This window comes from Chlorocebus sabaeus, chromosome 24 (genome assembly GCF_047675955.1).
Source record: "Chlorocebus sabaeus isolate Y175 chromosome 24, mChlSab1.0.hap1, whole genome shotgun sequence".
Taxonomy (NCBI): domain Eukaryota; kingdom Metazoa; phylum Chordata; class Mammalia; order Primates; family Cercopithecidae; genus Chlorocebus; species Chlorocebus sabaeus.
Window position 1 is genome coordinate 80233311 of NC_132927.1, and position 27969 is coordinate 80261279.

The 27969-nt window shown below is 47.4% G+C and overlaps 1 protein-coding gene across 2 annotated transcripts in view; it reads right to left on the reverse strand.

Annotated features, from left to right (window-relative positions):
• Positions 1 to 24836, reverse strand: part of PPP1R13B (protein phosphatase 1 regulatory subunit 13B) — a 122342-nt gene extending 97506 nt beyond the window's left edge. The window contains exon 1 of one of the 2 annotated variants that reach the window (XM_007987958.3): positions 24736 to 24836. In XM_007987958.3, coding sequence (XP_007986149.3) covers positions 24736 to 24747 — 12 coding nt within the window. In that variant the 5' untranslated portion in view covers positions 24748 to 24836. Of the gene's footprint in view, positions 1 to 23796; positions 24060 to 24735 lie in introns of those variants that run through there. The other variant, XM_007987959.3, reaches the window with a different exon arrangement.
• Positions 24837 to 27969: the final 3133 nt, after the last annotated feature.

A 27969-nucleotide genomic window follows, 5' to 3' on the forward strand; every position in this document is an offset into this window, starting at 1 on the left:
AAGCCCACTTGATCATGGTGGATAAGCTTTTTGATGTGCTGCTGAATCCGGTTTGCCAGAATTTTATTGAGGATTTTTGCATCGATGTTCATCAGGGATATTGGTCTAAAATTCTCTTTTTTTGTTGTGTCTCTGCCAGGCTTTGGTATCAGGATGATGTTGGCCTCATAAAATGAGTTAGGGAGGATTCCCTCTTTTTCTATTGATTGGAATAGTTTCAGAAGGAATGGTACCAGCTCCTCCTTGTACCTCTGGTAGAATTCAGCTGTGAATCCATCTGGTCCTGGACTTTTTTTGGTTGGTAGGCTATTAATTATTGCCTCAATTTCAGAGCCTGCTATTGGTCTATTCAGGGATTCAACTTCTTCCTGGTTTAGTCTGTGCAAAAATCACAAGCATTCTTATACACCAGTAACAGACAGAGAGCCAAATCATGAATGAACTTCCATTCACAATTGCTTCAAAGAGAATAAAATACCTAGGAATCCAACTTACAAGGGATGTAAAGGACCTCTTCAAGGAGAACTACAAACCACTGCTCAGTGAAATCAAAGAGGACACAAACAAATGGAAGAACATACCATGCTCACGGATAGGAAGAATCAATATCGTGAAAATGGCCATACTGCCCAAGGTTATTTATAGATTCAATGCCATCCCCATCAAGCTACCAATGAGTTTCTTCACAGAATTGGAAAAAACTGCTTTAAAGTTCATACGGAACCAAAAAAGAGCCCACATCTCCAAGATAATCCTAAGTCAAAAGAACAAAGCTGGAGGCATCACACTACCTGACTTCAAACTATACTACAAGGCTACAGTAACCAAAACAGCATGGTACTGGTACCAAAACAGAGATATAGACCAATGGAACAGAACAGAGTCCTCAGAAATAATACCACACATCTACAGCCATCTGATCTTTGACAAACCTGAGAGAAACAAGAAATGGGGAAAGGATTCCCTGTTTAATAAATGGTGCTGGGAAAATTGGCTAGCCATAAGTAGAAAGCTGAAGCTGGATCCTTTCCTTACTCCTTATACGAAAATTAATTCAAGATGGATTAGAGACTTAAATATTAGACCTAATACCATAAAAACCCTAGAGGAAAACCTAGGTAGTACCATTCAGGACATAGGCATGGGCAAAGACTTCATGTCTAAAACACCAAAAGCAACGGCAGCAAAAGCCAAAATTGACAAATGGGATCTCATTAAACTAAAAAGCTTCTGCACAGCAAAAGAAACTACCATCAGAGTGAACAGGCAACCTACAGAATGGGAGAAAATTTTTGCAATCTACTCATCTGACAAAGGGCTAATATCCAGAACCTACAAAGAACCCAAACAAATTTACAAGAAAAAAACAAACAACCCCATCCAAAAGTGGGCAAAGGATATGAACAGACATTTCTCAAAAGACGACATTCATACAGCCAACACACACATGAAAAAATGCTCATCATCACTGGCCATCAGAGAAATGCAAATCAAAAGCACAATGAGATACCATCTCACACCAGTTAGAATGGCGATCATTAAAAAGTCAGGAAACAACAGGTGCTGGAGAGGATGTGGAGAAATAGGAACACTTTTACACTGTTGGTGGGATTGTAAACTAGTTCAACCATTATGGAAAACAGTATGGCGATTCCTCAAGGATCTAGAACTAGATGTACCATATGACCCAGCCATCCCATTACTAGGTATATACCCAAAGGATTATAAATCATGCTGCTATAAAGACACATGCACACGTATGTTTATTGCGGCACTATCCACAATAGCAAAGACTTGGAATCAACCCAAATGTCCATCAGTGACAGACTGGATTAAGAAAATGTGGCACATATACACCATGGAATACTATGCAGCCATAAAAAAGGATGAGTTTGGCCGGGCGCGGTGGCTCAAGCCTGTAATCCCAGCACTTTGGGAGGCCGAGACGGGCGGATCACGAGGTCAGGAGATCGAGACCATCCTGGCTAACATGGTGAAACCCCGTCTCTACTAAAAATACAAAAAAATAAGCCGGGCGAGGTGGCGGGCGCCTGTAGTCCCAGCTGCTCGGGAGGCTGAGGCAGGAGAATTGCGCGAACCCGGGAGGCGGAGCTTGCAGTGAGCAGAGAGCGGGCCACTGCACTCCAGCCTGGGTGACAGAGCGAGACTCTGTCTCAAAAAAAAAAAAAAAAAAAGGATGAGTTTGTGTCCTTTGTAGGGACATGGATGCAGCTGGAAACCATCATTCTTAGCAAACTATCACAAGAACAGAAAACCAAACACCGCATGTTCTCACTCGTAGGTGGGAACTGAACAATGAGATCACTTGGACTCGGGAAGGGGGACATCACACACCGGGGCCTATCATGGGGAGGGGGGAGGGGGGAGGGATTGCATTGGGAGTTACACCTGATGTAAATGACGAGTTGATGGGTGCTGACGAGTTGATGGGTACAGCACACCAACATGGCACAAGTATACATATGTAACAAACCTGCACGTTATGCACATGTACCCTAGAACTTAAAGTATAATAATAAAAAATAAAAAAATAAAAAAATAAAAATAAAGTATAAAAAAATAAAATAAAATAAAAGATAAAACTATGAAGTCTCCTCAGACATAGAATTCTAAAGTGTTTCAGAGAGAAAGAGTGGCTTAACTGTAACAGTATTATTAATTAAATGCTGATAAAAATCATCCTTTCAAAATTTTTCTAATTTTAATTATATATCTAAATCCTTTAATCATTAATTACACTACTGCTGTGGTTGTTAAGCAGACTCAAATGTTGCAGCAAACAAGGAAACTAGTTACCTAAAGACATCAATTAGAAAGCATTCTCAAAAATGACACTTCAACATTTTTTTCTTCACTTGTGTAAACTTGCTAAATGCCTATATGAAATGAAGGAATCTCTAAAGCAAGACTGTCTTTGAACTGTACTGAATCAAAACAATTTAATCACGTAAAAAAAAAAAATTTTTTTTTTTTTTTGACATGGAGTCTCGCTCCGTCGCCCAGGCTGGAGTGCGGTGGCGCGATCTCAGCTCACTGCAAGCTCCCCCTCCTGGGTTCACGCCATTCTCCTGGCCTACAGGTGCCCACCTCCGCGCCCGGCTCATTTTTTGTATTTTTAGTAGAGACGGGGTCTCACCATGTTAGCCAGGTTGGTCTTGATGTACTGACCTCGTGATCCGCCCGCCTCAGCCTCTCAAAGTGCAGGGATTACAGGCGTGAGCCACTATGCCCGGCCAAAAAAAATTTTTTTAATACAGACAAGGTCTTTCTATGTTGTTGCCCAGGCTGGTCTCAGACTCCTGGCCTCAAGCAACGTTACTGTCTTGGCCTCCCAAAATGATGGGATTACAAGAGTGAGCCACCCATATCCAGCCTAACATTTTACAGATAATAAATATTTTGAGGATAAAAACACATATCTATAGTGTATAGTTAATATACACACGGGTCTCACTATGCCACCTAGGCTGCAGTTCAGTGATACCATCACAGCTCAATGCAGCCTCAAACTCCTGGGCTCAGGCATTCCTCCCACCTCAGCCTCTAAAGTAGCTGGGGACTACAGGTGAGCACTGCCACACCTGGCTAAATATTTTATTTTTATTTTTTTCAAATGGAGTCTCCCTCTGTCACCAGGCTGGAGTATAGTGGCACGATCTTGGCTCAGTGCAACTTCCACCTCCGGGTTCAAGTGATTCTCGTGCATCCGCCTCCCGAGTAGCTGGGACTACAGATGCCCGCTACCACACCCAGCTAATTTTTTTGTATTTTTAGTAGAGATGGAGTTTCACCATGCTGGTCAGGCTGGCTCAAACTCCTGATCTCAGGTGATCCGCCTGCCTCGGCCTCCCAAAGCCCTGGGATTATAGGTGTGAGCCACTGCACCTGGCCTTTTTAAAAAATATTTCGTAGAGACAGGGTTTCAGTATGCTGCCTAGACTGATCTGGAATTCCTAGCCTCAAGTGATCCTCCTGTCTTGGCCTTCCAGAGTACTAGGATTACAGGCATGAGCCATTGTGCCTAGCCTTGTTATTGGTTTTTTGTTTTTGTTTTTTTTTTGAGATGGAGTTTCACTCTCTATGCCCAGGCTGGAGTACAATAGTACAATCTCAGTTCACTGCAACTGTCGCCTCCCTGGTTCAAGTGATTCTCTTGCCTCAGCCTCCTGAGTAGCTGGGACTACAGGCGTGTGCCACCACACCTGGCTAATTTTGGGTTTTGGTTTTTTTTTTTTGAGACTGAGTCTCGCTCTGTTGCCCAGGCTGGAGGGCAATGGCGCGATCTCGGCTCACTGCAAGCTCCATCTCCCGGGTTCATGCCATTCTCCTGCCTCAGCCTCCCGAGTAGCTGGGACTACAGGTGCCCGCCACCACACCCGGCTAATTTTTTTGTATTTTTAGTAGTGACGGGGTTTCACCATGTTAGCCAGGATGGTCTTGATCTCCTGACCTCGTGATCCACCCGCCTTGGCCTCCCAAAGTGCTGGGATTACAGGTGTGAGCCACTGCCCTGGCCCATATTTTTATTTTATTTATTTATTTTTTTGAAATAAAGTCTCAGCCGGGCGCGGTGGCTCAAGCCTGTAATCCCAGCACTTTGAGAGGCCGAGACGGGCGGATCACGAGATCAGGAGATCGAGACCATCCTGGCTAACATGGTGAAACCCCGTCTCTACTAAAAAATACAAAAAACTAGCCGGACGTGGTGGCGGGCGCCTGTAGTCCCAGCTACTCGGGGGGCTGAGGCAGGAGAATGGCGAGAACCCGGGAGGCGGAGCTTGCAGTGAGCTGAGATCCGGCCACTGCACTCCAGCCTGGGCAACAGAGCGAGACTCCGTCTCAAAAAAAAAAAAAAGAAATGAAGTCTCACTCTGTCGACCGGGCTGGAGTGCTGTGGTGCAATCTCAGCTCACTGCAACCTCTGCCTCCCGAGTTCAAGTGATTCTCCTGCCTCAGTCTCCCGAGTAGCTGGGATTACAGGCACACACTACCACGACCAGCCAATTTTTATATTTTTAGTAGAGATGGGGTTTCACCAAGTTGGCCAGGCTGGCCTTGAACTCCTGACCTCAGGTGACCTCCCAACCTCTGCCTCCCAAAGTTCTGGGATTATAGGCATGAACCACCATGCCCAGCCTCTTATAGGTTCTTTTTATGTAACAACTCATTTAAAACTCGTAAAACCTAAGGAGGTAGGTACTACTATGACCTCCATTTTATAGATGAGGAAACTGAGACACAGAGAAATTAAGTAACTCACCCAAGATTACATGGCTAGGAAAAGACAGTGTTGAGATTCAAACCCAGATAGTCTGTTCCAAAATCTATACTCTTTACTGCCTCCCAATAGTTTTCCAAACATACAAACCAAGTATTCATAACTGAAAACTACTATAATAAAACCCCAGCCATCTATAATCCTTAAGGAACTAATTCTTATGAATGGCAGCATTCTCTGAATGGCTGGGTTAACCCTTCCATCTCAGGCAAAATCTGAAATTGTGTTGTGCATATGATGGCCACTGGCACACACGGCTATTGAGAATCTGGGGTGTGGTTAAGCCGAACTGAGTTGTGACATATATGTAAAATATGTTCTAAAATTTGAGACACTTAGTATAAAAAAAAGAATGTAAACTACCCCACTAATGATGTTTTAATATTAACTACATACTCAAGTAATTTTTTTTTCTTTTTTTATTAAGATGAAGTCTCGGCCAGGCGCGGTGGCTCAAGCCTGTAATCCCAGCACTTTGGGAGGCTGAGACGGGCGGATCACGAGGTCAGGAGATCGAGACCGTCCTGGCTAACGCGGTGAAACCCCGTCTCTACTAAGAAATACAAAAAAACTAGCTGGGCGAGGTGGTGGGCGCCTGTAGTCCCAGCTACTTGGGAGGCTGAGGCAGGAGAATGGCGTGAACCCGGGAGGCGGAGCTTGCAGTGAGCTGAGATCCGGCCACTGCCCTCCAGCCTGGGCGACAGAGCGAGACTCCGTCTCAACAAAAAAAAAAAAAAAAAAAAAAAAAAAAAAAAATGAAGTCTCAATCTGTCGCCCAGGTTGGAATGCAACGGCATGATCTTGGCTCACCGCAACCTCTGCCTCCCAAGTTCAAGTGATTCTCCTGCCTCGGCCTGCCAAGTAGCTGGGACTATAGGCACCCACCACCACGCCTGGCTAATGTTTTGTATTTTTAGTAGAGATGGGGTTTCACTGTGTTGGCCAGGATGGTCTTGATCCCCTGACCTCATGATCTGCCCACCTCAGCCTCCCAAAGTGCTGGGATTACAGGCATGAGACACTATGCCCGGCCTCAAGTCATATTTTTTACATGAGTTAAACATAATTTCAACATCATTCTTTTACTTTTTTTTTTTTTTTTTGAGGCAGAGTCTCACTCTGTCACCCAGGCTGGAGTGCAGTGGTGCGATCTCAGCTCCCAGCACTCTCTGCCTCCCAGGTTCAAGTAATTCTCGTGCCTCAGCCTCCCCAGTAGCTGGCATTACAGGCATCTGTCACCACACTCGGCTAATTTTTGTATTAGTACAGACAGGGTTTCCCCATGTTGGCCAGGCTAGTCTCTAACTCCTGACCTCAAGTGATCCACCCGCCTCGGTCTCCCAAAGTGCTGGGATTATAGGTATGAGCCACCAGGCTCAGCCTCTTTTGCCTTTTTAAAGTGGCTCCTAGAAAATTTTAAATTGTGGCCGGGCACGGTGGCTCATGCCTATAATCCCAGCACTTTGGGAGGCCAAGGCGGGTGGATCACTTGAGGACAGGAGTTCAAGACCAACCTGGCCAACATGGTGAAACTCCATCTCTACTAAAAGTACAAAAATTAGCCGTGTGTAGTGACACATGGCTGTAGTCCCCGTTACTTGGGAGGCTGAGGCAGGAGAATTGCTTGAACCTGGGAGGCGGAGGTTGCAGTGAGTCGAGACCATGCCACTGTACTCCAGCCTGGGTGACAGAGCAAGAATCCATCTCAAAAAAACAACAACAAAAATTAGCCAGGGATGGTGGTGTGCACCTGTAGTCCCAGCTACTCAGGAGGCTGAGGCAGGAGGATTTTTTGAGCCCAGGAGTTTAAAGTTATAGTAAGTCTGTCACTGCATTCCAGCCTGGGCAGCAAAGCAAGACCCTATTTCTTTAAAAAAAAAAAAAAAAAAAAAAAAAGTTATGTTTCTATTGCACACAGCTCATCTAAAATGTATCCAGTTGCTGTCTACATCACTGATATTATTTACTCTTTTCTTGATGACTCAGTCATCATGAGGAACTTTAACTACTACCCTATGTGTAATTTCTCATCTATAATTGTGACTATAGTTGGGTTGACTAAGGTCAGGCTGCCCACCCTCAGACCTCAACCTCAGGCTGTGCCTGAAGCTATACCTCTGTATGATTTCCAGCCTGAGACCGCACTCTCCAGTCTGTCTGCCAACAACTACCCCTCTAGCAACCTCAGATGCAGCTTCTAATGGCTTAGAAGCCTGGTAAATTAGAACTGTGTAACATGTAAGAATAAAGGTTATGTGAAGGATAGAGGAAATCTACAAACTGAATTCAGTTTCAACGCCAAGTTCCTTGACAACTATTTTGATCCCTCAGAGACCCTTTTCTGCCTTGACTATTGTAAGGGACTACTCTCTTCAACTCCAAACACTTAAAGGTATCAATTTTAACTTAAATTGGAGCACTTTACATCTCAGCTTAAGATCCACCAGCTGGGCATGGTGGCCCATGCCTATAATCCCAGCATCCCAGCACTTTGGGAGGCCAAGGTGGGGGGGTGTGGGGATCACCTGAGGTCAGGAGATCGAGACCAGCCTGGCCGACACGGCGAAACTCTGTTTCTACTAAAAATACAAAAATTAGCTGGGCATGGTGATGGGCGCCTGTAGTCCCAGCTACTTGGGAGGATGAGGCACGAGAATCGCTTGAACCTGGGAGGTGGCGGCTGCAGTGAGCCGAGACCGTGCCATTGCACTCCAGCCTGGGTGACAGAGTAAGATTACGTCTCCAAAAAGAAAAAGGGAAAAAAAAAGATCCATCAACTGTAGTTTCTGCTTGAGAAGATGTAGATGAAAACGTTCTGGAGGTAGATGTTGATAATGGTTGCTCAACAATGTGTACTTAATGCCACAGAACTGTGCACTGAAAAATTGCTAAAATGGTAACTCATATTTTAACTCAAAAATAATCCTTCAATATTTTCATATCTTTCTCAGGACCAGGTTCAAATTCTTATGCAGGTAATACACTTCCCTCACACCTGGCTTCTACCACTTTTCCAGCCTTGTCCCCTTCCTCTTACCTCTTTTGGCCTCATATCCTAGGCAACTTCCCTTAACACACCATGCTGATTCAGACCTCAACATTCTAAACGTCAATCCTTCTACCTGGCCAGGCGCAGTGGCTCATGCCTGTAATCCCAGCACTTTGGGAGGCTGAAGCGAGTGGATCACCTGACATCAGGAGTTCGAGACCAGCCTGGCCAACAATGGTGAAACCCTGTTTCTACCAAAATACAAAAATTAGCCGGGTGTGGTTGTGCACACCTATAACCCCAGCTCCTGGAGAGGCTGAGGCATGAGACTCGATTGAACCCGGGAGGCGGAGGTTATAGTGAGACAAGCTTGCACTACTGCACTCCAGCCTGGGTGACAGAGCGAGACTCCATCTCAAAAAAATAAATAAAAATAAAATAAAATAAAATCCTTCTACCTAAAAGTCCTTCCCCATCACCATCACTCTCTCTTCCTCAATCTTCCAAACCCCACTCAAATGTCGCCTCCTCTGTGAAACTTCCCAACATCCTGAGGTTGAGAAGAGATCTCTTACTGTACTCTGCTGCACCTTGTATCCTGACTTTTATCTTTTGGAATGGCATTCTTTAGCTACATGATTGTCCTCGACAATGTGAGCTCACCAGAAGCAATGGCTGACCCAGCACATAAATGATGCATCCTAAAGGCATGCTGAGTTCATTCAGTAAGCAAGTACATATTAAATGCCTACCAGAGACCCACAATGTCCTAAGTGCCAAGGATACTGCAGTGGGAAAAGAAAACAAAACTGCTTCCATGGTGCTTCCACAAATAAACACCAGGCCGATATAAGTACTACAAAGAGGAACTGGCCAGGCGCAGTAGCTCACACCTGTAATCCCAGCACTTTGGGAGGCCGAGGAGGGCGGATCACTTGAGGCCAGGCATTCAAGACCAGTCTGACCAACATGGTGAAACTCCGTCTCTACTAAAAATACAAAAAACTAGCTGGGCATGGTGGCACACGCCTGTGGTCCCAGCTGCTTGGGAGGCTGAGGCACGAGAATCGCTTGAACCCAGGAGGCAGAGGCTGCAGTGAGCCAAGATCACGCCAGTGCACTCCAGCCTGGGTGACAAAGTGAGACTGTCTCAAAAACTAGTTAAGTACTACAAAGAGGAATAAAGCACAGGAAGGGGAGGGGTATTTCATACAAGATGGAAGGTGCCATCCAGGTAGAGACCACGAGAAGGGCTTTTCAGCTGACTGACAGAACACTGCGTGAAGTGGACCTTATTCTGGTTCTGAGTCAAGTCTGGAAAACAGAAAGTACTGCACAGGGAAGGTCAACTTTAATGTCTTTTTTTTTTTTTTGAAACCAAGTTTCGCTCTTGTTGCCCAGGCAGGAGTGCAATGGCGCAATCTCGACTCACCACAACCTCTGCCTTCCAGATTCAAGTGATTCTCCTGCCTCAGCCTCCCGAGTAGCAGGGATTACAGGTACCACCATGCCTGGCTAATTTCTTTGTATTTTTAGTGGAGATGAGGTTTCGTCATGTTGGTCAGGCTGATCTCAAACTCCTGACCTCAGGTGATCCACCTGCCTCGGTCTCCCAAAGTGCTGGGATTACAGCCGTGAGCCACCACACCCAGCTAAACTTTAATTTCTAAGAAAAGCAAACGATTCTCTCTCTGTCCATATTAACTTAATAGATTTTGCAATTACCACCTAGCTATTCTCAGCATGAAGGGCACAAGCATTCTGCCTCAGAGTCATAGGGTAATTGTGATCCTTTTCTGACTGAATCTTGTCTGCTAAGAAGCCTCATGGTTGCTAGAGAAAACTTAAAAGTACTCAGTAAACATCTGCCCTTTTCTTTAGACAGGATCTGTCGCCCAGGCAGAAGTACAATGGCATGAAAACAGCTCACTGCAACCTCCACCTCCCAGGTTCAAGGGATCCTCCTACCCCGGTCTTCGGAGTAGCTGGAACCACAGGTGTCAGCCACCATGCCCAGCTAATTTTTGTATTATTTAGGTAGAGATGGAGTTTTGGCATGATAGCCAGGCTGGTATTAAACTCCTGGGCTCAAGCAATCCTCCCACCTCAGCCTCCCAAAGTGCTGGGATTACAGGCATAAGCCACTGTGCCCAGCATTTTTTTTTTTTTTTTTTTTAAGAGACCGGGTCTCTCTCTGTTGCCCAGGCTGAAGTACAGGGGGTGATCATAGCTCAGTGCAGTCTCAACTTCCTGGGTTCATGCGATCCTGGTGCCTTAGCCTCCTGAGTTGCTGGGTCTACAAAGGCATGCCACTATGTCCTGCTAATTTTAATTTTTTTAAAATATAGATAGGGTCTCACTATGTTGCCCTGTCTAGTCTCAAACTCCTAGCCTCAAGCAATCCTTCCACCCCGGCCTCCTGAAGTGCTGGGATTGCAGACGTAGGCCATGGCACCTGGCCTACTGACTTGTTTTTTTTTAAGACAGTCTCATTTTGTCGCCCAGGCTGGAGTGCAGTGGCGCAATCTCAGCTCACTGCAACCAGGCTCTTTTTGCTTCTGCCTCCCAGGCTCAAGCAATTCTCCTGCCTCATCCTCCCACATAGCTGGGATTACAGGTGCCCTCCACCACGTCCAGCTAATTTTTATATTTTTAGTAGAGATGGGGTTTCACCATGTTGGCGAGGCTGGTCTCAAACTCCTGACCTCAAGTGATCTGCCTGCCTTGGCCTCCCAAAGTGCTGAGATTACAGGCATGAACCACCACGCCCAGACCCTGACTACTTGTTACATATAGTAACAGACAATACTCTAAGCACCTGACAATCCTAACAGCATTATGAAATATAGTGTTATTAAACCCATTTTTACAAATAGGAAAATAAGGCACAAAGAGGTTAAATAATTTGTCCAAAGTCGGCTGAGCGCTGTGGCTCATGCCTGTAATCCCAGCACTCTGGGAGAGAGAGGCAGACGGATCATGAGGTCAGGAGTTTGAGACCAGCCTAGCCAACATGGTGAAACCCCATCTCTACTAAAGATAAAAAAATTAGCTGGGCGTGGTGGTACGCGCCTGTAATCTCAGCTGCTCGGGAAGCTGAGGCAGGAGAATCACTTGAACCCGGGAGGTGGAGGTTGCGGTGAGCTAAGATAGTGCCACTGCACTCCAGCCTGGGCAACAGAGCAAGAGTCTGTCTCAAAAAAAAAAAAAAATTGTCCAAAGTCACAGAGTTGGTAAGAGGCAAAGCCAGAATATACAGTCTCAGGTCTGGACTTGCTGATAACCACTATGCTCTACACTTTCACATCTGTGTTTCCCATCACAAATACTAGCTCTACAAAAATCTCTGTTTATACTTTGGTAATTTGTGATGTTGACTATTATTTACTGATACTATTTTCAAGAATGTCATTAGATAGAAATACAAACATGCAACTGAGTAAAAAGTGTAACACAAGAAATCAACACAGACAGAAATTACACCTCTACAAAAAGTGTACATATAAACTCTGCCAGGTGCCTGGAGCACAAAGATGGACAAAGCGAGTCCAGTCCCTGCCCTGAGAACCTTGGTCCAGTGGGCTCAGGGTGACACTCATCAGGCAAACTGGCAACACAGGGAGGACGTGTGTGGGTGCTGCAGATGCCCAGGCAGCAATCCAGAACCCACAACATTAAAGCCACTGAACAGAGGCAAAAAATTTTGATTTAATATATTTATTTTACCTTAAGATTTAAGGATAATAGGCCGGGCGCGGTGGCTCAAGCCTGTAATCCCAGCACTTTGGGAGGCCGAGACGGGCGGATCACAAGGTCAGGAGATCGAGACCATCCTGGCCAACAAAGTGAAACCCCGTCTCTACTAAAAAATACAAAAAAATAGCCGGGTGAGGTGGCGGGCGCCTGTAGTCCCAGCTACTCGGGAGGCTGAGGCAGGAGAATGGTGTAAACCCGGGAGGCGGAGCTTGCAGTGAGCTGAGATCCGGCCACTGCACTCCAACCTGGGCGACAGAGCGAGACTCCGTCTCAAAAAAAAAAAAAAAAAAAAAAAACAAGATTTAAGGATAACATCTTTCTGGACATGGCAGGGATCTATCTCAAGCTCCACACAGCCAAAATAAAACTCATTATTCTCGCAACCCTTTAAACTTACTCCTTCTCAAGCAGTATCTTTTATCTTAAAGGAAAGGCAAGCCTGGGTGCTGAAGCAATAAACCTGTTATCCTCAATTCCAGCTATCTCCCTCCCTCCCTCCTTCCTTCCTCTCTCACACACACACACACTTACGTGTGCACACACGCAAGCACTCACTCCCTCACGTGCACACACTCACACGCACACATACACACACTCTCCATCCGATCTATTTACTGCCTTTCAACTGGATCTTTCTCTTCAGAGCCTCAAGTCAGGCCTACAGCAATTTGTTTCCTAAGTACTCTTCCTGTTGAATTATCTTTCTATCATACAAACCTGACTCTATCACTCCACTTTTTAAAAACATTTGGTGGTTTCTGACCGGGCACAGTGGTTCACACCTGTAATCCCAGCACTTTGGGAGGCCAAGGCAGACAGATCACCTGAGGTCAGGAATTCAAGACCAGCCTGGTCAACATGGTGAAACCCCATCTCTACTAAAAATACAAAAATTAGCTGGGCGTGGTGGCTCACATCTGTAGTCCCAGCTACTCAGGGGGCTGAGGCAGAAGAATCGCTTGAACCTAGGAGGCAAAGGTTGCAGTGAGCAGAGATTGCACCACTGCACTCCAGCCTCGGCGACAGAGTGAGACTCCATCTCAAAAAAATAACATAACATAACATAAATAAAATAAAATAAAATAAGTAACAACAATAAAAACATTTGGTGGTTTCTGACCATCTCTACAGGATCAAGTCTAACTCTGTTATGGCACACACACACACACACACACACCTCTTCACAATGAAGTCCAACATGACCTTCCACATCATATCTTTCTTTATTCAACAAATATTTATTGAGCATCAACTATGTGTAAATCATTGGGCTAAGTGGCAGTGGTATAATGAGAAGCAAAAAGAGAGAGCTCCTGCTCTCATGAAGCTCACAGTCTAGGACAAGAAACAGGAATCAACCAGTCACACAAACAAATGTTTAAGATTACAACTAAGACAAGTACTGCAAAGACACTCCAAGTAAAATAATCTGAAATTAGACAGTGGCAACAGTTGTCTCGTGCATACACTGAAAACCAATGAACTGTACACATTAAAAGATGAATTTTATAGTACATGAATTATATCATATCCCCCATCCCAGAAAAAGACACAGCAGAGTGAGCACCTCTGATGGTAGGGTTGGCCAAGGCAGAGATGGTAAAAGCTTTCCAGAGAACAGAGTTTACAAATAACATATTTACTAAAAATTTACTACATGCCAGACCACTTTCACTGTACTCATGCATCTGATCCTCCTACCAACAATGTAAGGTTACTATTATTAACCAACTCAGAGGTCAGTGAGGGTCAAGGAACTTTAAGGACAGAGAGCCCATAAATGGCAATGCCAGCATCCATATTTAAGCAGAATAAAGTGAGTGTCTGCACTTTTACCTGCTACATGTAAAGTCACCTAGGCAATGCCTATTACTCAGAACTGCTTATGATGCAATAAACAGACCACTGTATTTCATTTTTTTTTTCTTTGAGACGGAGTCTCGCTTTGTCACCCAGGCTGGAGTACAGTGGCGCAATCTCGGCTCACCACAACCTCTGCTTCCCAGGTTCAAGCGATTCTCCTGCCTCAGCCTCTCAAGTAGCTATGATTACAGGCGCGTGCCACCGCACCCAGCTAATTTTTTGTATTTTTAGTACAGACAGGATTTCACCATATTAGCCAGGATGGTCTTGATCTCCTGACCTTGTGATCTGCCCACCTCAGCCTCCCAAAGTGCTGGGATTACAGGCGTGAGCCACAGCACCCGGCCCATTGTGTTTCATTTCTGATCAAAGAAATGCCTCGCCGGGCACAGTGTCTCACGCCTATAATCCCAGCACTTTGGGAGGCCGAGGTGGGCAGATCACCTGAGGTTGGGAGTTAGAGACCAACCTGACCAACATGGAGAAATCCCATCTCTACGAAAAATACAAAATTAGCTGGGCATGGTGGCGCATGCCTATAATCCCAGCTACTCGGGAGGCTGAGGCAGAAGAACCCGTTGAACCTGGGAGGTGGAGGTTGTAATGAGCTGAGATCATGCCATTGTACTCCAACCTGGGTAAGAAGAGCAAAACTCCAGCCGGGCGCGGTGGCTCAAGCCCGTAATCCCAGCACTTTGGGAGGCCGAGACGGGCGGATCACGAGGTCAGGAGATCGAGACCATCCTGGCTAACACGGTGAAACCCCGTCTCTACTAAAAAATACAAAAAACTAGCCGGGCGAGGTGGCAGGCACCTGTAGTCCCAGCTACTCGGGAGGCTGAGGCAGGAGAATGGCGTAAACCCGGGCGGCGGAGCTTGTAGTGAGCCGAGATCCGGCCACTGCACTCCAGCCTGGGCGGCAGAGCGAGACTCTCCGTCTCAAAAAAAAAAAAAAAAAAAAAAAAAAAAAGAAGAGCAAAACTCCGCCAAAAAAGAGAAAAAAAAACCTTTCCATCTCCTTTGTCATTACAATAGCCTCTAAGGCCCTACAAGATCAATCCTACACTACTGTCTTCATCACCTGACTTCACCTCCTCCACTTTCCCCCTTACTCACTCTGCTCCAGCCACACAGGCCTACTTTTGTTTCTCCAGCATGCTGGGCATGCTCCTACCACACAGCCTTTGCATTTTCTTGGGCTATGATAATTACAATCACAACATGTGGCATAAATCATGATTCTGCTAAAACCTCAGTTAACATTTTCTCTAAACACTTCAGTCATGCCACTAACAAGATCTTGTACTGAACTGTACACTAATATTTCAAATGCCATTAATTTTAATAAAAACTACCTAATTTTTCCAGTTTTATATTGTTCTATATGATATCACCAAAGATTTTCATTTTACAAAATCCAGTAACAGCAGCTTTTGCTTACCAATTAGTCTGAACAACAGTCACATAGCTATCTTTGCAGTGAAATAAAGCAAAGCAATCAAGCCAAAAAAGTGTCACAATAGAATCTGATTACCACCATTCCTCTGTTTAGCCCTAGAACCACAGTTTGTGAAATAACTATGACAACAGCATTTCAAGGCACCAAAATCCCACCATACTTTTGCTGAGAAAGTATTCTCCATCTGTGCAAACACATACAAATGCATGTTGACAACCAGTTATATAACTTCAATACAATAACTCAGTGATATTTTAAGTTCCTATTTTGCTAAAAATCCTAAGAAACTGTTAATCCTAAAACCGTTCAAAGTAGGATGCTGAGAAAGGAATGAAGAAAATACATTTAACACATTTACATTTAAAACTGAGTTGTCCCCAAACTCCAGGTGAAAAAAACTACCCCTTTTTGGCAGGGTGCAGTGGCTCACGCCTGTAATTCCAGCACTTTGGGAGGCCAAGGCGGGCAGATCATTTGAGGTCAAGAGTTTGAGACCAGCTTGGCCAACATGGTGAAACCCTGTCTCTCCTAAAAATACAGAAATATTAGCTGGGCGTGGAAGCACATGCCTGTAAACCCAGCTGCTTGGGAGGCTGAGGCAGGAGAATTGCTTGAACCCGGGAGGTGGAGGCTGCAGTAAGCTGAGATGGCACCACTGCACCCCAGCCTGGGCAACAGAAGGAGACTTCCTCTCAAAAAAAAAAAAAAAAGAACACAATGTAGTCTATATTTTGAAACAGTAGAGAGCCACTGAAATCTTCCCAACACGTAGAAATGGTAAGTGCTAGAAGCAACAGATATTCCAAATACTCCGACTTGATCATTGCACGTTCTATGCAAGTAACAAAATATCACATATACCTCAGAAACATATACAAATATATCAATTAAAATTTTTTTTTTTTTTTTTTTTTTTTTTTTGAGGCGGAGTGTAGCTCTGTCGCCCAGGCTGGAGTGCAGTGGCCGGATCTCAGCTCACTGCAAGCTCCGCCTCCCGGGTTCACGCCATTCTCCGGCCTCAGCCTCCCGAGTAGCTGGGACTACAGGCGCCCGCCACCTCGCCCGGCTGGTTTTTTGTATTTTTTTTTTTAGTAGAGACGGGGTTTCACCGTGTGAACCAGGATGGTCTCGATCTCCTGACCTCGTGATCCGCCCGTCTCGGCCTCCCAAAGTGCTGGGATTACAGGCTTGAGCCACCGCAAATACTCCGACTTGATCATTGCACGTTCTATGCAAGTAACAAAATATCACATATACCTCAGAAACATATACAAATATATCAATTAAAAAATTTTTTTGCCAGGAACAGTGGCTCACACCTGTAATCCCAACACTTTGGGAGTCTGAGGCAGGCATATCACCTGAGGTCGTGAGTTCGAGACCCGCCTGACCAACATGGAGAAACCCTGTCTCTACTAAAAATACAAAATTAGCCAGATGTGGTGGTACATGCCTGTAATCCCAGCTACTCAGGAGGCTGAGGCAGGGGAATCACTTTAACCCAGGAGACAGGTTGCAGTGGGCCAAGATGGCGCCATTGCACTCCAGCCTGGACAACAAGAGCGAAACTCCAGCCCGGCGTGGTGACGGGTCCCTGTAATCCCAGCTACTCAGGAGGCTGAGGTGGGAGAATCGCTTGAGCCCTGTAGGCAGAGATTGCAGTGAGCCGGGATCACACCACTGCACTCCAGCCTGGGTGACAGATCAAGACTCCATCTCAAAAAGAAAAAAAGAGAAAAAAAAATTTTTTTTAATATTGTCCTGTCTTTGGTGTTTGTTTACTGAAATCAGCTGTAAAATTAAGCTTATCAAGTCACTTAATTATTAATTAAAAAATAATAGCAAACATTTACTGAGCTCTTACTATCTGCTCTGTCATAAAAGATGCTTTGGAGGCCGGGCGCGGTGGCTCAAGCCTGTAATCCCAGCACTTTGGGAGGCCGAGACGGGCGGATCACGAGGTCAGGAGATCGAGACCATCCTGGCTAACACAGTGAAACCCCGTCTCTACTAAAAAATACAAAAAACTAGCTGGGCGCGGTGGCGGGCGCCTGTAGTCCCAGCTACTCGGGAGGCTGAGGCAGGAGAATGGCGTAAACCCGGGACGCAGAGCTTGCAGTGAGCCGAGATCTGGCCACTGCACTCCAGCCTGGACGACAGAGCGAGACTCCGCCTCAAAAAAAAAAAAAAAAAAAAAAAAAAAAAAAGATGCTTTGGAAATGAAAGAGTTTACTAGAAGCCTGCCAAAACAAGTGTCAAGTTGCCTCAACCTTTGATGAAGCCAATATGAATATTAGAGAACTTCATGCAAATATCTGCCATAAATCAGCTACGGGATCCACCATAAATGCCTGAAAATTACCACATCCAACTCATTTTACAGATGAGAAACAGGCCCGAAGAGATTAAGTCCAAAGGTCTTCACTAACAGTAGGAACAAGAATCCTATTTCCAGTTCAGGGTTCTGTTGTCAATTACATGTCAGTTGTTTATTTTAAAGTGAAAAACCTATTCTAGTATCTCAAAATGTTTCTACATAGTTGGGAAGAAAATGAATACCTAGAATAAGTACATATTTAATGAAAGCTAAATATTAAAAACAAATTAATGTTATCCATACCCTGCAGTAAACATGCTGAAAGGGCTCCTAGGACAGGAATAAGTAGAATAAAAGCCACACTTCACAGCGTCTAATAGAAGTTAGGTGCCCCATTGCTAACATCACCAACCACCACCACCAGAGTGCCTTCTTTTTTTTTTTTTTTTTTTTTTTTGAGATGGAGTCTCGTACTGTCGCCCAGGCTGGAGTGCAGAGGTACTATCTATCTCGGCTCACTGCAACCTCCGCCTCCCAGGTTCAAGCGATTCTTCTGCCTCAGCCTCTTGAGTAGCTGGGACTATAGGCGCCCGCCATCATGCCTGGCTAATTTTTGTATTTTTAGTAGAAATGGGGTTTCACCATGTTGACCAGGCTGGTCTTGAACTCCTGACCTCAGGTGATGTGCTCGCCTCAGCTTCCCAAAGTGCTGGGATTACAGGCCTGAGCCACCACACCCAGCCCAGAGTGCCTTCTTTATGAAGAAAAAACACTTCAGAGCTACAGAACACTTCTTGACTCGTCGATACTCTTTTGGAAAAGAAAAAGCAACCTGGCCGGGCATGGCAGCTCACACCTGTAATCCCAGCACTCTGGGAGGCTGAGGCACGTAGATCAGCTGAGGTCAGGAGTTCAAGACAGCCTGGCCAATATGGGGAAATCCCATCTCACTAAACATGCTAAAATGAGCCAGGTGTGGTGGCACACCCCTGTAATCCCAGCTACTTGGGAGGCTGTGGTGGAAGAATTGCTTGAACCTGGGAGGCGGAGGTTGCAGTGAGCCAAGATCTCGCCACTGCACTCCAGCCTGGGCAACAGAGTGAGATCCAGTCTGAAAACAAAAAAAAAGTATCCTTAGCAACATTCCCCAGATATACCTCATCTATGCATGAAAAGTTTTACTAGCTACAAAACGTCCACACTCTTTCAAAAAGAATGATGCTGAGCCGGGTGTGGTGGCTCACGCCTGTAATCCCAGCATTTTGGGAAGCTGAGGTGGGCAGATCACTTGAGGCCAGGAGTTCGAGACCAGCCTGGTCAACATGGCAAAACCGTGTCTCTACCAAAAATTACAAAAAATTAGCCAGGCATGGTGGTGTGCATATGTAGTCCCAGCTACTCTGGAGGCTGGGGCACGAGAATCACTTGAACCTGGAGGGGCAGAGGTTGCAGTGAGCTGAGATCCTGCCACTGCACTCCAGCCTGGGCGACAGAGCGAGACTGTCTCAAAAAAAAAAAAAAATTATGCTGAATCAAGGCAGTTTTCATCCTTTCCATAATCTAAATTGGGCTTTCCATTTTTACTAAACTTCTTACTTCTATCAAACTTTTAAATGCTTTCAGGCCCAGATCTTACGGACTAACTGAAAAGTATTATTTAAATGGTACCCTTTTTTCCTGGGAAAACATTTTTAAAATGTCATCCATTGATAAAAAGGTGAGTGACTACAGATAACCAAAAAAAAAAAAAAAAAAAAAAAAAATACTATTTTTAAGGGAAAATTCCAAAATATAATTTAGTTTAAAAGTGGAAAGGCCGGCCGGGCGCGGTGGCTCAAGCCTGTAATCCCAGCACTTTGGGAGGCCGAGACGGGCGGATCACGAGGTCAGGAGATCGAGACCATCCCGGCTAACACGGTGAAACCCCATCTCTACTAAAAATACAAAAAACTAGCCGGGCGAGGTGGCGGGCGCCTGTAGTCCCAGCTACTCGGGAGGCTGAGGCAGGAGAATGGTGTAAACCCGAGAGGCGGAGCTTGCAGTGAGCTGAGATCCGGCCACTGCACTCCAGCCCGGGTGACAGAGCGAGACTCCGTCTCAAAAAAAAAAAAAAAAAAAAAAAAAAACTGGAAAGACCAGCTGGGCGCAGTGGCTCACACCTGCAATGCCAGCACTTTGGGAGGCCAAGGTGTGCGGATGAGAAGGTCAAAAGATCAAGACAAACCTGGCCAACATGGTGAAACACTATCTCTACTAAAAATACAAAAATTAGCTGGGCGTGGTGGTGCGCACCTGTAGTCCGAGCTACTTGGTAGGCTGAGGCAGAAGAATCACCTGAACCCAGGAGGCAGAGGTTGCAGTGAGCCAAGATCGTGCCACTGCACTCCAGCATGGCGACAGAGTGAGACTCTGTCTCAAAAAAAAAAAAAAAAAAAAAAAAAAAGGTGGAAAGGCCAGGTGCAGGGGCAGAGGGGTGGGTCACACCTGTAATCCCAGCACTTTGGAAGGCTGAGGCAGGCAGATCACTCGAGCTCAGAAATTCAAGACCCGCTTGGGCAACATGGTGAAACCCCATCTCTACTAAAAATACAAAAAATTAGCCATTTGCCGTGGCATGTCTGTGGTCCCAGCTACTCGGGAGGCTGTGGCATGAGAATTGCTTGAGCCTAGGAGGCGGAGGTTGCAGTAAGCTGAGATCATACCATTGCACTCCAGCCTGGGCAACAGGAGTGAAACCCTGTATTGAGGGGGAAAAAAAAAAGTGGAAAGTCATGGCACTTTGTACAACAGCAAACAGAGGACTTCCACAGAGATTTGATTGTGTCAGATGAGAATTTGGCCAGACACTCTCATTTATTCCCAACAGCTGAGAGACTGGGCACTGTACTATACCATGTGATTAATTAAAAGTTACCACATGGCCGGGCGCGGTGGCTCACACCTGTAATCCGAGCACTTCGGGAGGCTGAGGAGGGCAGATCACCTGAGGTCAGGAGTTCAAGGCCAGTCTGCCCAACATGGTGAAACCCTGTCTCTACAAAAATACAAAAATTAGTTGGGCAGGATGGAGGGTGCCTGTAATCCCAGCTACTCAGGAGGCTGAGGCAGGAAAACCGCTTGAACTTGGGAGGTGCAGGTTGTAGTGAGCCAAAATTGGGCCACTGCACTCCAGCCTAGGCAACAGAGCAAGACTCTCTCTCAGAAAAAAATGTTACCACAAGCCAGGCGCAGTGGCTCACACCTGTAATCCCAGCACTTTGGGAGGCCAAAGTGGGCAGATCACTTGAGGTCAGGAGTTCAAGACCAGCGTGGCCAACATGGTAAAAACCCCATCTCTACAAAAATACAAAAATTAGCCAGGTGTGGTAGCACACACCTGTAGTCCCAGCTACTCAGGACGCTGGGGCAGGAGAATTGCTTGAACCTGGGAGGTGGAGGGTGCAGTGAGTCAAGATTGTGCCACTGCACTCCAGCATGGGCAACAGAGTGAGACTCTGTCTCAAAAAAAGAAAAAAAAAAAAAGTTACCACAGACATTATATACTAATTGCCAATTTTCAAATAAAATAAAATATACTCTAAGCCTATGTTGTCCAATATGGTAGCCACTAACCACATGTAGCAATTGAGCGCTGGAAATGTGCTAGTCTGAACTAAGGTGTGCTGTAAAATGCAAACTGTCACCAGATTCACACCAGATTTCAAACAGTAGCAGAAAAAATGTAAAATATCTCATTAGTGATTTTTTCTATTGATTATATGTTAAAATAATAACATTTGGGATATATTGAGTTAATAAAAGGATACTGTTAAAATTAATACTTTTTCAACTTGTTTCATGTAGTTACCACAAAATTTAAAATTGCATTTGTGGCTTGCTTTACATTTTTATTGGACAGTGCTGCTCTACACAAACTGCAAAATATGATCCAACGTTCCTTTGATTCATCATCATCATGATGATGAATACCAAATATACAATAAATTGAGAAAAATCTTATTTACATTTTTGGATACATAGTTTACACATTACCAAGTAAGAATGGCATTTCTGAAAACTCCTACTAAATTTACAACCAACTCCAACTGTGTTAATAGAGGAAGGACTCAGTCCCACAAGTAGTATTTTTAAGGATCAAGAAGGAAATACAAAAGTAAAAGCCATAAAAGAGAGTCTAAGAGCAATGCCATCCGTTTCTAAAAGGCATTTTTAAACAAAAGCAGTATATTAAACAGATAATAGAACTTTTATTTAAAAAAACAGTATTTTATTGTTTTGAGAAATTTGAAGAAATGTCCCAATTCCCAGCTAAACAAACTTCTTAAAAAGGAAACCTGTTAAGGTAGGAACTCAAAACTCTAATCACGTGGAATAGAGGTAAAATGCCTGAATGAATCATATGGAAAATGTAAGCCAAGTTTCTTAGCAGAATATTTATAATTAAACATTATACAATGATGAAGCCAGCCAAAATATTTCTAGATATCCTTCAATGCCACCATAGTATGAACGCATCAATCAACTATTACAGGATTTAACTAAAACTGCTTTCAAAATTATGAAACACCATAATGCCTTTCATCAAAATCTAGCCAGTGAGAATTAGGGAGGGAAGTTTCCAAATGCCTTATCTTATAGCGATTAAAATTAGAAATTGAAAATTCAAACCCATATTAAGAATAAATATTTGTATGACATTCTGTTCAACAATCACTTTTGGAAACATCATGCTATTTGACCCTCAGGACAGCGCTCAGATATTGGTATATTTTTGTCCCTACTTTAGAGGTAATTCCAGGCTCAAAGACCTTGACTTGTTCAAGGTCACACAGCTAAAAAGTGGAAGAACTAGTGTTTCACCCCAGATCTTCTGATGCTCATCCAATTCTCTTTCCATTACAAGACAATTATTCATTTAAAACCAAATGTTTAGAAACCCAACAAGCCTGATGCTAAAGAAAGACCTAAGGATCAAGTAGATCAAACCTTAAGACTTAGAAAACACTGAAAGCCGGCTACAAAACATGCTGGATGGAATCCTCTAAAAACGGGGAGAAGAGATTATCAAGAGAAAGGAAATAAAGGAGGGAGAGGGGGGATCTAATCTAAATGTCCTTGGGTGCAGCACAGCAGAATGGCAATATTCAACTCAAGTAGAGAATGCAGAGAAACCGCACTTTCCTGTGAAATGTGATTTTCAATGTAGTATTGTAGGTTTAAAAAATGACTGTGTTATTTTACTATAAATGTGTTTGAGAATTTTACTCACTATATAGACGCTCAGAAAACCAATACCTCTCCAGCGGGGTACGACCAGTCCCACATTTTTTCATAAGTCATGATGCTTACCTCCCAAAAAGCCAATTTTTAAACATCAGAATTCAGCATCCCCTCCTATTTAGATTATAGGTAAAGGGAAGGGTCCGTAGGACGACGGCAAATCTAATGGCCAATGTCTTTCTAGGCAAAAGCATCCTTAAGGACAGGACAAAGGCACCACCACTACAAACGAACCTCGTTCAACCTTCAGAACACGGAGAACAAACCAGTTAAAGCAAAACGAACCAATATTGCAGATACGGGAAAAGGGAATTCCTAAGATGGCTCTCAAAATCCGTGCACTCGACACCTTCCTCAGTACAACCGCGAAGGCTACGGGAATGCGGGTGCCGAGTGTGGGAACTCCGGGCGTGGGTGCCCACCCCGTCGACTCCCAGGGCGACCCCAGGACGTTCGTTTCAGGCGGGTCACAGCTGCGCCACCCACGAGACCTGTGCCCCAGCTTCCGACCGCGCGCCGGAGACGACCCAAGGGATGACCAGCCCCACATGCATCTGCTTCTCCCCACGGCAGTCCCCGCGGCCCCGCGGCCGGGGAGGCCGAGCAGGAAGGGCCCGCAGGCGGCCCCGGCCCCGCGCTGACAGCCGGCGCCGCCCCCACCTGCCTGCCCGGGGGGCGCCGCGGCCGGGCGCGCCCGCCCAGCCACTTCCTTCCCCGCCCGCCCGGCCTCGCACCGGCCCGCGGGGGCTGGGAGCCGCGGGAGGAAGGAGGCTTGGCCGGCGGCCCGCGAAGGAAGCCGCCGCCGCCGCCGCCGCCCGCCCGCCAGCACCCACCGGCATCATCGCGGGGAGAGTCCGCGGCACCCTGGGCCGCCGCCTGACAGGACGCTCCGCGCTGAGCTGCGCCCGCCGCTCCGGCCGCCTTCTAAGGCCGCGCTCCCGTCGCTGTGCTCTCCTGCCCGGCCGCGGCGAGGCGGCGGCTGCGGCGGGCTGCGGGGCTCTCGCCGGCCCTGTGGCGGCCGCCGGCGCGCTGCGTCGCTGTCCCGGGCACCCGGCCGCCACCACCGCCTCAGCCTCAGCCCCAGCCCGACCGCCTCCCGACCGCCCGCCCAGCTCGCTCTTCAGCCCCCGCAGGCCCCGCCCCCAGCGCGGCGCCCCGCACGGGGCCCGTCGCCCCCTCTGATTGGCCCGGCTGAAGCGGGGGCGGAGAGGGAGGCGGGGCTTCCCGACTCCGCCCGCCACCCTCGCTCTCAGCGCCAGCCAGGTGCGTGCGCGTCCGCGCTCCCGGCGGCGGGGGAGGGGCGGGCGCGCCGTGGGCACCGGTGGCCGCCCCGGCGCCTGCGTGAGCCCCAACTAGGGGAGGCCGCGGACGGTGGGAGAACGGAAGCCCGACAGGGAATGGCCGGCCCGGGTCCCGCAGCGGATCACGGCAGGGCCGGGACTCGAACCCGGGCTCCCGGGGGCCGACTGTGGGCGGGAGCGTCCCTGCGGCGACAGCGCGCACCCGCACTCTGACCGTGGCCTGACCCCCGGCTCCCGGCGCCCCGTTGGGCTGCGGCCCAGAGGCCGATGGGAGGGGCGCGGGGGACCCCGGAGCGGGCGCGTGACCCGACGCCGCGCACTCGGAACCAGCCCCTGCCTGGCGCCCTTGGCCGGCACCTGCTTCCCGCCCCCACCAGCGTCTTCCGCGGCCGCGCCCCCCGCACCGGCTCCCGAGCCTTGGCCTTTGCCCGAACGAGTTGCCGCCTAGAATCCTGTGCCACCTGTGCCCACCTGCGCCAGCATCCCTCGAGGTCCAGCTCCAGCGTCCCCGGGCAGGGTCCGGTCCCCATCTCCAGGGTCCAGGTCTCTCCCTGCAGCCTCGTATCCAGAGGCGCCGCCCCCTCGATCCTGAGCGCCGTAGTGACAGAGCCCTGGGCAGGGCCCTGAGCAGACCCTCAGCAAAGGCTGCCAGGGGGGCAGGCACCCGCTCGGGGCCCCCCACATGATGCCATTCGCCCGGACCGCGGTGGAGAGCCGACAGGGGGACTGAGGTGCTCCCGGCGGCAGCACCGCACTCCCACCGGCAGCAGAAGGCAAGGTCTGCGGTTGGCCCCAGCCACGGAAGGCGTAAGCCGCCCTGGGAAGCGCCGGCCCCGTGGAGAAGGCCGCCGCGAGGTCAGGGTCAGTCTGGAGCCTGTCTGGTGCTCGGAGAGGCTTCTGGTTTGCTGCACAGTGGGGGCAGAGGAAGGGAGGATGCCAGGGAGCTCCCACCAGCCCATTCCTGGGGAGCCACCCCAGTCCCTCAGAGGCCACGGGGGCTCGTATTTGAGAGTGTGGACTTTCCAGTTAGACAGACTTGGTTCAGCACCGCCTCCACCACACCCTCGCCTGGGATCCTAAACAAACCGCATCTTCTCTGCATCGTAGTGTGCTTGTCTCTGTGATGAGAGAGTGTAGGGATAATAGTGCGTGCCTCGTGTAGGGGGGCTTTTTCGGATGCGAGGGATGGAAAGCTCCCAGCACAATTTGTGGCACGTGGTAGCTGTTCCATAAATAGCATTCTGTAGTGGGGCCGTGCTTAGCAAGGAGGCTTAGTGTACAGACGTCCCTGGGATTTTTAAACTTATCCACACCTGGGCATGAATGGCTAATGACACCCCTCTTCTGGGAGCAGGGTTTGGAGAGAAGAGGAAGCTCTAGATAATGAGTGATCCTAGGCTGAAAGTCACAGACATACCTAAGTTCTAATTCTAGCTGCTCTACTTCTGACCTCCTGTGGGGCCTTAGGCAACTTGCACCCCCTCTCTGGGCGTTGGTTTCCCCAGCTTTGACAGCTGATATCCCTGAGTCACGAAGGGGTACATCTGGCCCACGAAACCTAACAAAGGATAGGTTTTGCCAAGGCTCTTCAGAGAGGTGCCCCCCAGGGTAAGGTGATCCAAATGAGCCTGCTCTCCCAGGAAGGGGAGCATTGGCACAAGGCCCCCCCTCTTGCCTGCAGGACCTGTGGGTACAGACAGTGGCAGCTACCCTGCCTCACACCAAAGCCTCCTATATCCTCCAGGCAGGGGTCCATTTGAGGCAGCCTGGTCAGCTCCCCCTCAAGTCCTTCCCACTGGTCCCTGTCTTCCTCTCCACCCAGCCTGCCACCTCCAGGCATCGGCCCCTCACCTCCCACTTGGACTAAGCTCATTCATTATAAGCCCACTGCTCTAGTCTCCACGCCCCCACCATTCCCCACATGTCCCTGCCCTCCATCTTCCTGGAGCACACAGGGCCCAACCCTGTAAAGCCTTTCTGTGTCTCCCCATTACCCAGAACAAAGTTCATGAGCGGCCCATCAGGAATCGCCATTAATGGTGGGGTGCAGTGGCTCACGCCTGTAATTCTACCACTTTGGGAGGCCAAGATGGGAGGATTGCTTGAGGCCAGGAGTTCGAGACCAGCCTGGTCAACACAGTGAGCTCCCTCATCTCTAAAAAAAAAAAAAGGAATCACCACTAATGATGGGATATAGGCATTAGGGTTATGGAAGAAGATGTCCATATTTTTTAGAGATGCATCCTAGCATATGTAAGGGGTCTGCAGTTTGTTTAAAAACAATTCAGCCAAGGGGAAAGAGAGCCAAGCAGTTAGGAATAACTGAAATATACGTGCCAAATTATTGATAACATTTGAACCTGGATGGTGGGTGTGTTGGGCTGCATTGTATTTTATACTCTATGTTTGAAATATTTTATGTTAAAAATAATTAAAGGGGCCGGGTGCAGTGGCTCACACCTGTAATCCCAGCGCTTTGGGAGGCTGAGGCAAGTGGATCACGAGGTCAAGAGATCAAGACCATCCTGGCCAATATGGTGAAACCCTGTCTCTACTAAACGTACAAAAATTAGCCGGGCCTGGTGGCAAGCGCCTGTAGTCCTAGCTACTTGGGAGGCTGAGGCAGGAGAATCACTTGAACCCGGCAGGCAGAGGTTGCAGTGAGCCGAGATTGTGCCACTGCACTCCAGCCCAACAACACAGTGAGACTCCATCTCAAAAAACAAACAAACAAAATCATTAAAGAGGCTGGGCATGGTGGCTCATGCTTGTAATCCCAGCACTTTGGGAGGCCAAGGCAGGTGGATCAATTGAGGTCAAGAGTTCGAGACCAACCTGGCGAACACGGTGAAACCCCGTCTCTACTAAAAGACAAAATTAACTGGGTGTGGTGGCATGCGCCTGTAATCCCAGCTACTCGGGAGGCTGAGACTGGAGAATCACTTAACCCGCGAGGCAGAGGTTGCAGTGAGCCGAGATTGCGGCACTGCACTCCAGCCTGGGAGACAGAGCAAGACTTCATCTCAAAAAATAAATAAATAAATAAATAAATAAATAAAAAGAAGCGAGGTATGGTGGTGCTCACTTGTAGTCCCAGCTCCTCAGGAGGCTAAGGCAACAGGTTCACTTGAGCCGGGGAGATGGAAGCTGCGGTGAGTCAAGATCACGCCACTGCACTCCAGCCTGGGCAACATAGAGAGACCTTGCCTCAGAAAAAAAAAAAAAAAAAAGATTAAAGGCTGTAGATTAAAGGCTGGGCATGGCTGGGCACAGTGGCTGAAGACTGTCGGTGGCTCAAGCCTGTGATCCCAGCACTTTGGGAGGCCAAGGCAGGCAGATCACCTGAGGTCAGGAGTTTGAGATCAGCCTAGCCAATGTGCTGAAACCCTGTCTCTACTAAAAATATAAAAATTAGGCCAGGCATGGTGGCTCACACCTGTAATCCCAGCACTAATCGCTGAGGCTGAGGCAGGCAGATTGCTTGAGGTCAGGAGTTCGAGACAAACCTGGCCAATCAGTCTCTACTAAAATACAAAATTAGCCAGGCATGGTGGCATATGCCTATAATCCCAGCTACTTGGGAGGCTGAGGCAGGAGAATTTCTTGAACCCAGGAGGCAGAAGTTTCAGTGAGCTGAGATCATGCCACTGCACTCCAGTCTGGGCAATGGAGTGAGACTCTGTCTCAAAAAAAAAAAAAAAAAAT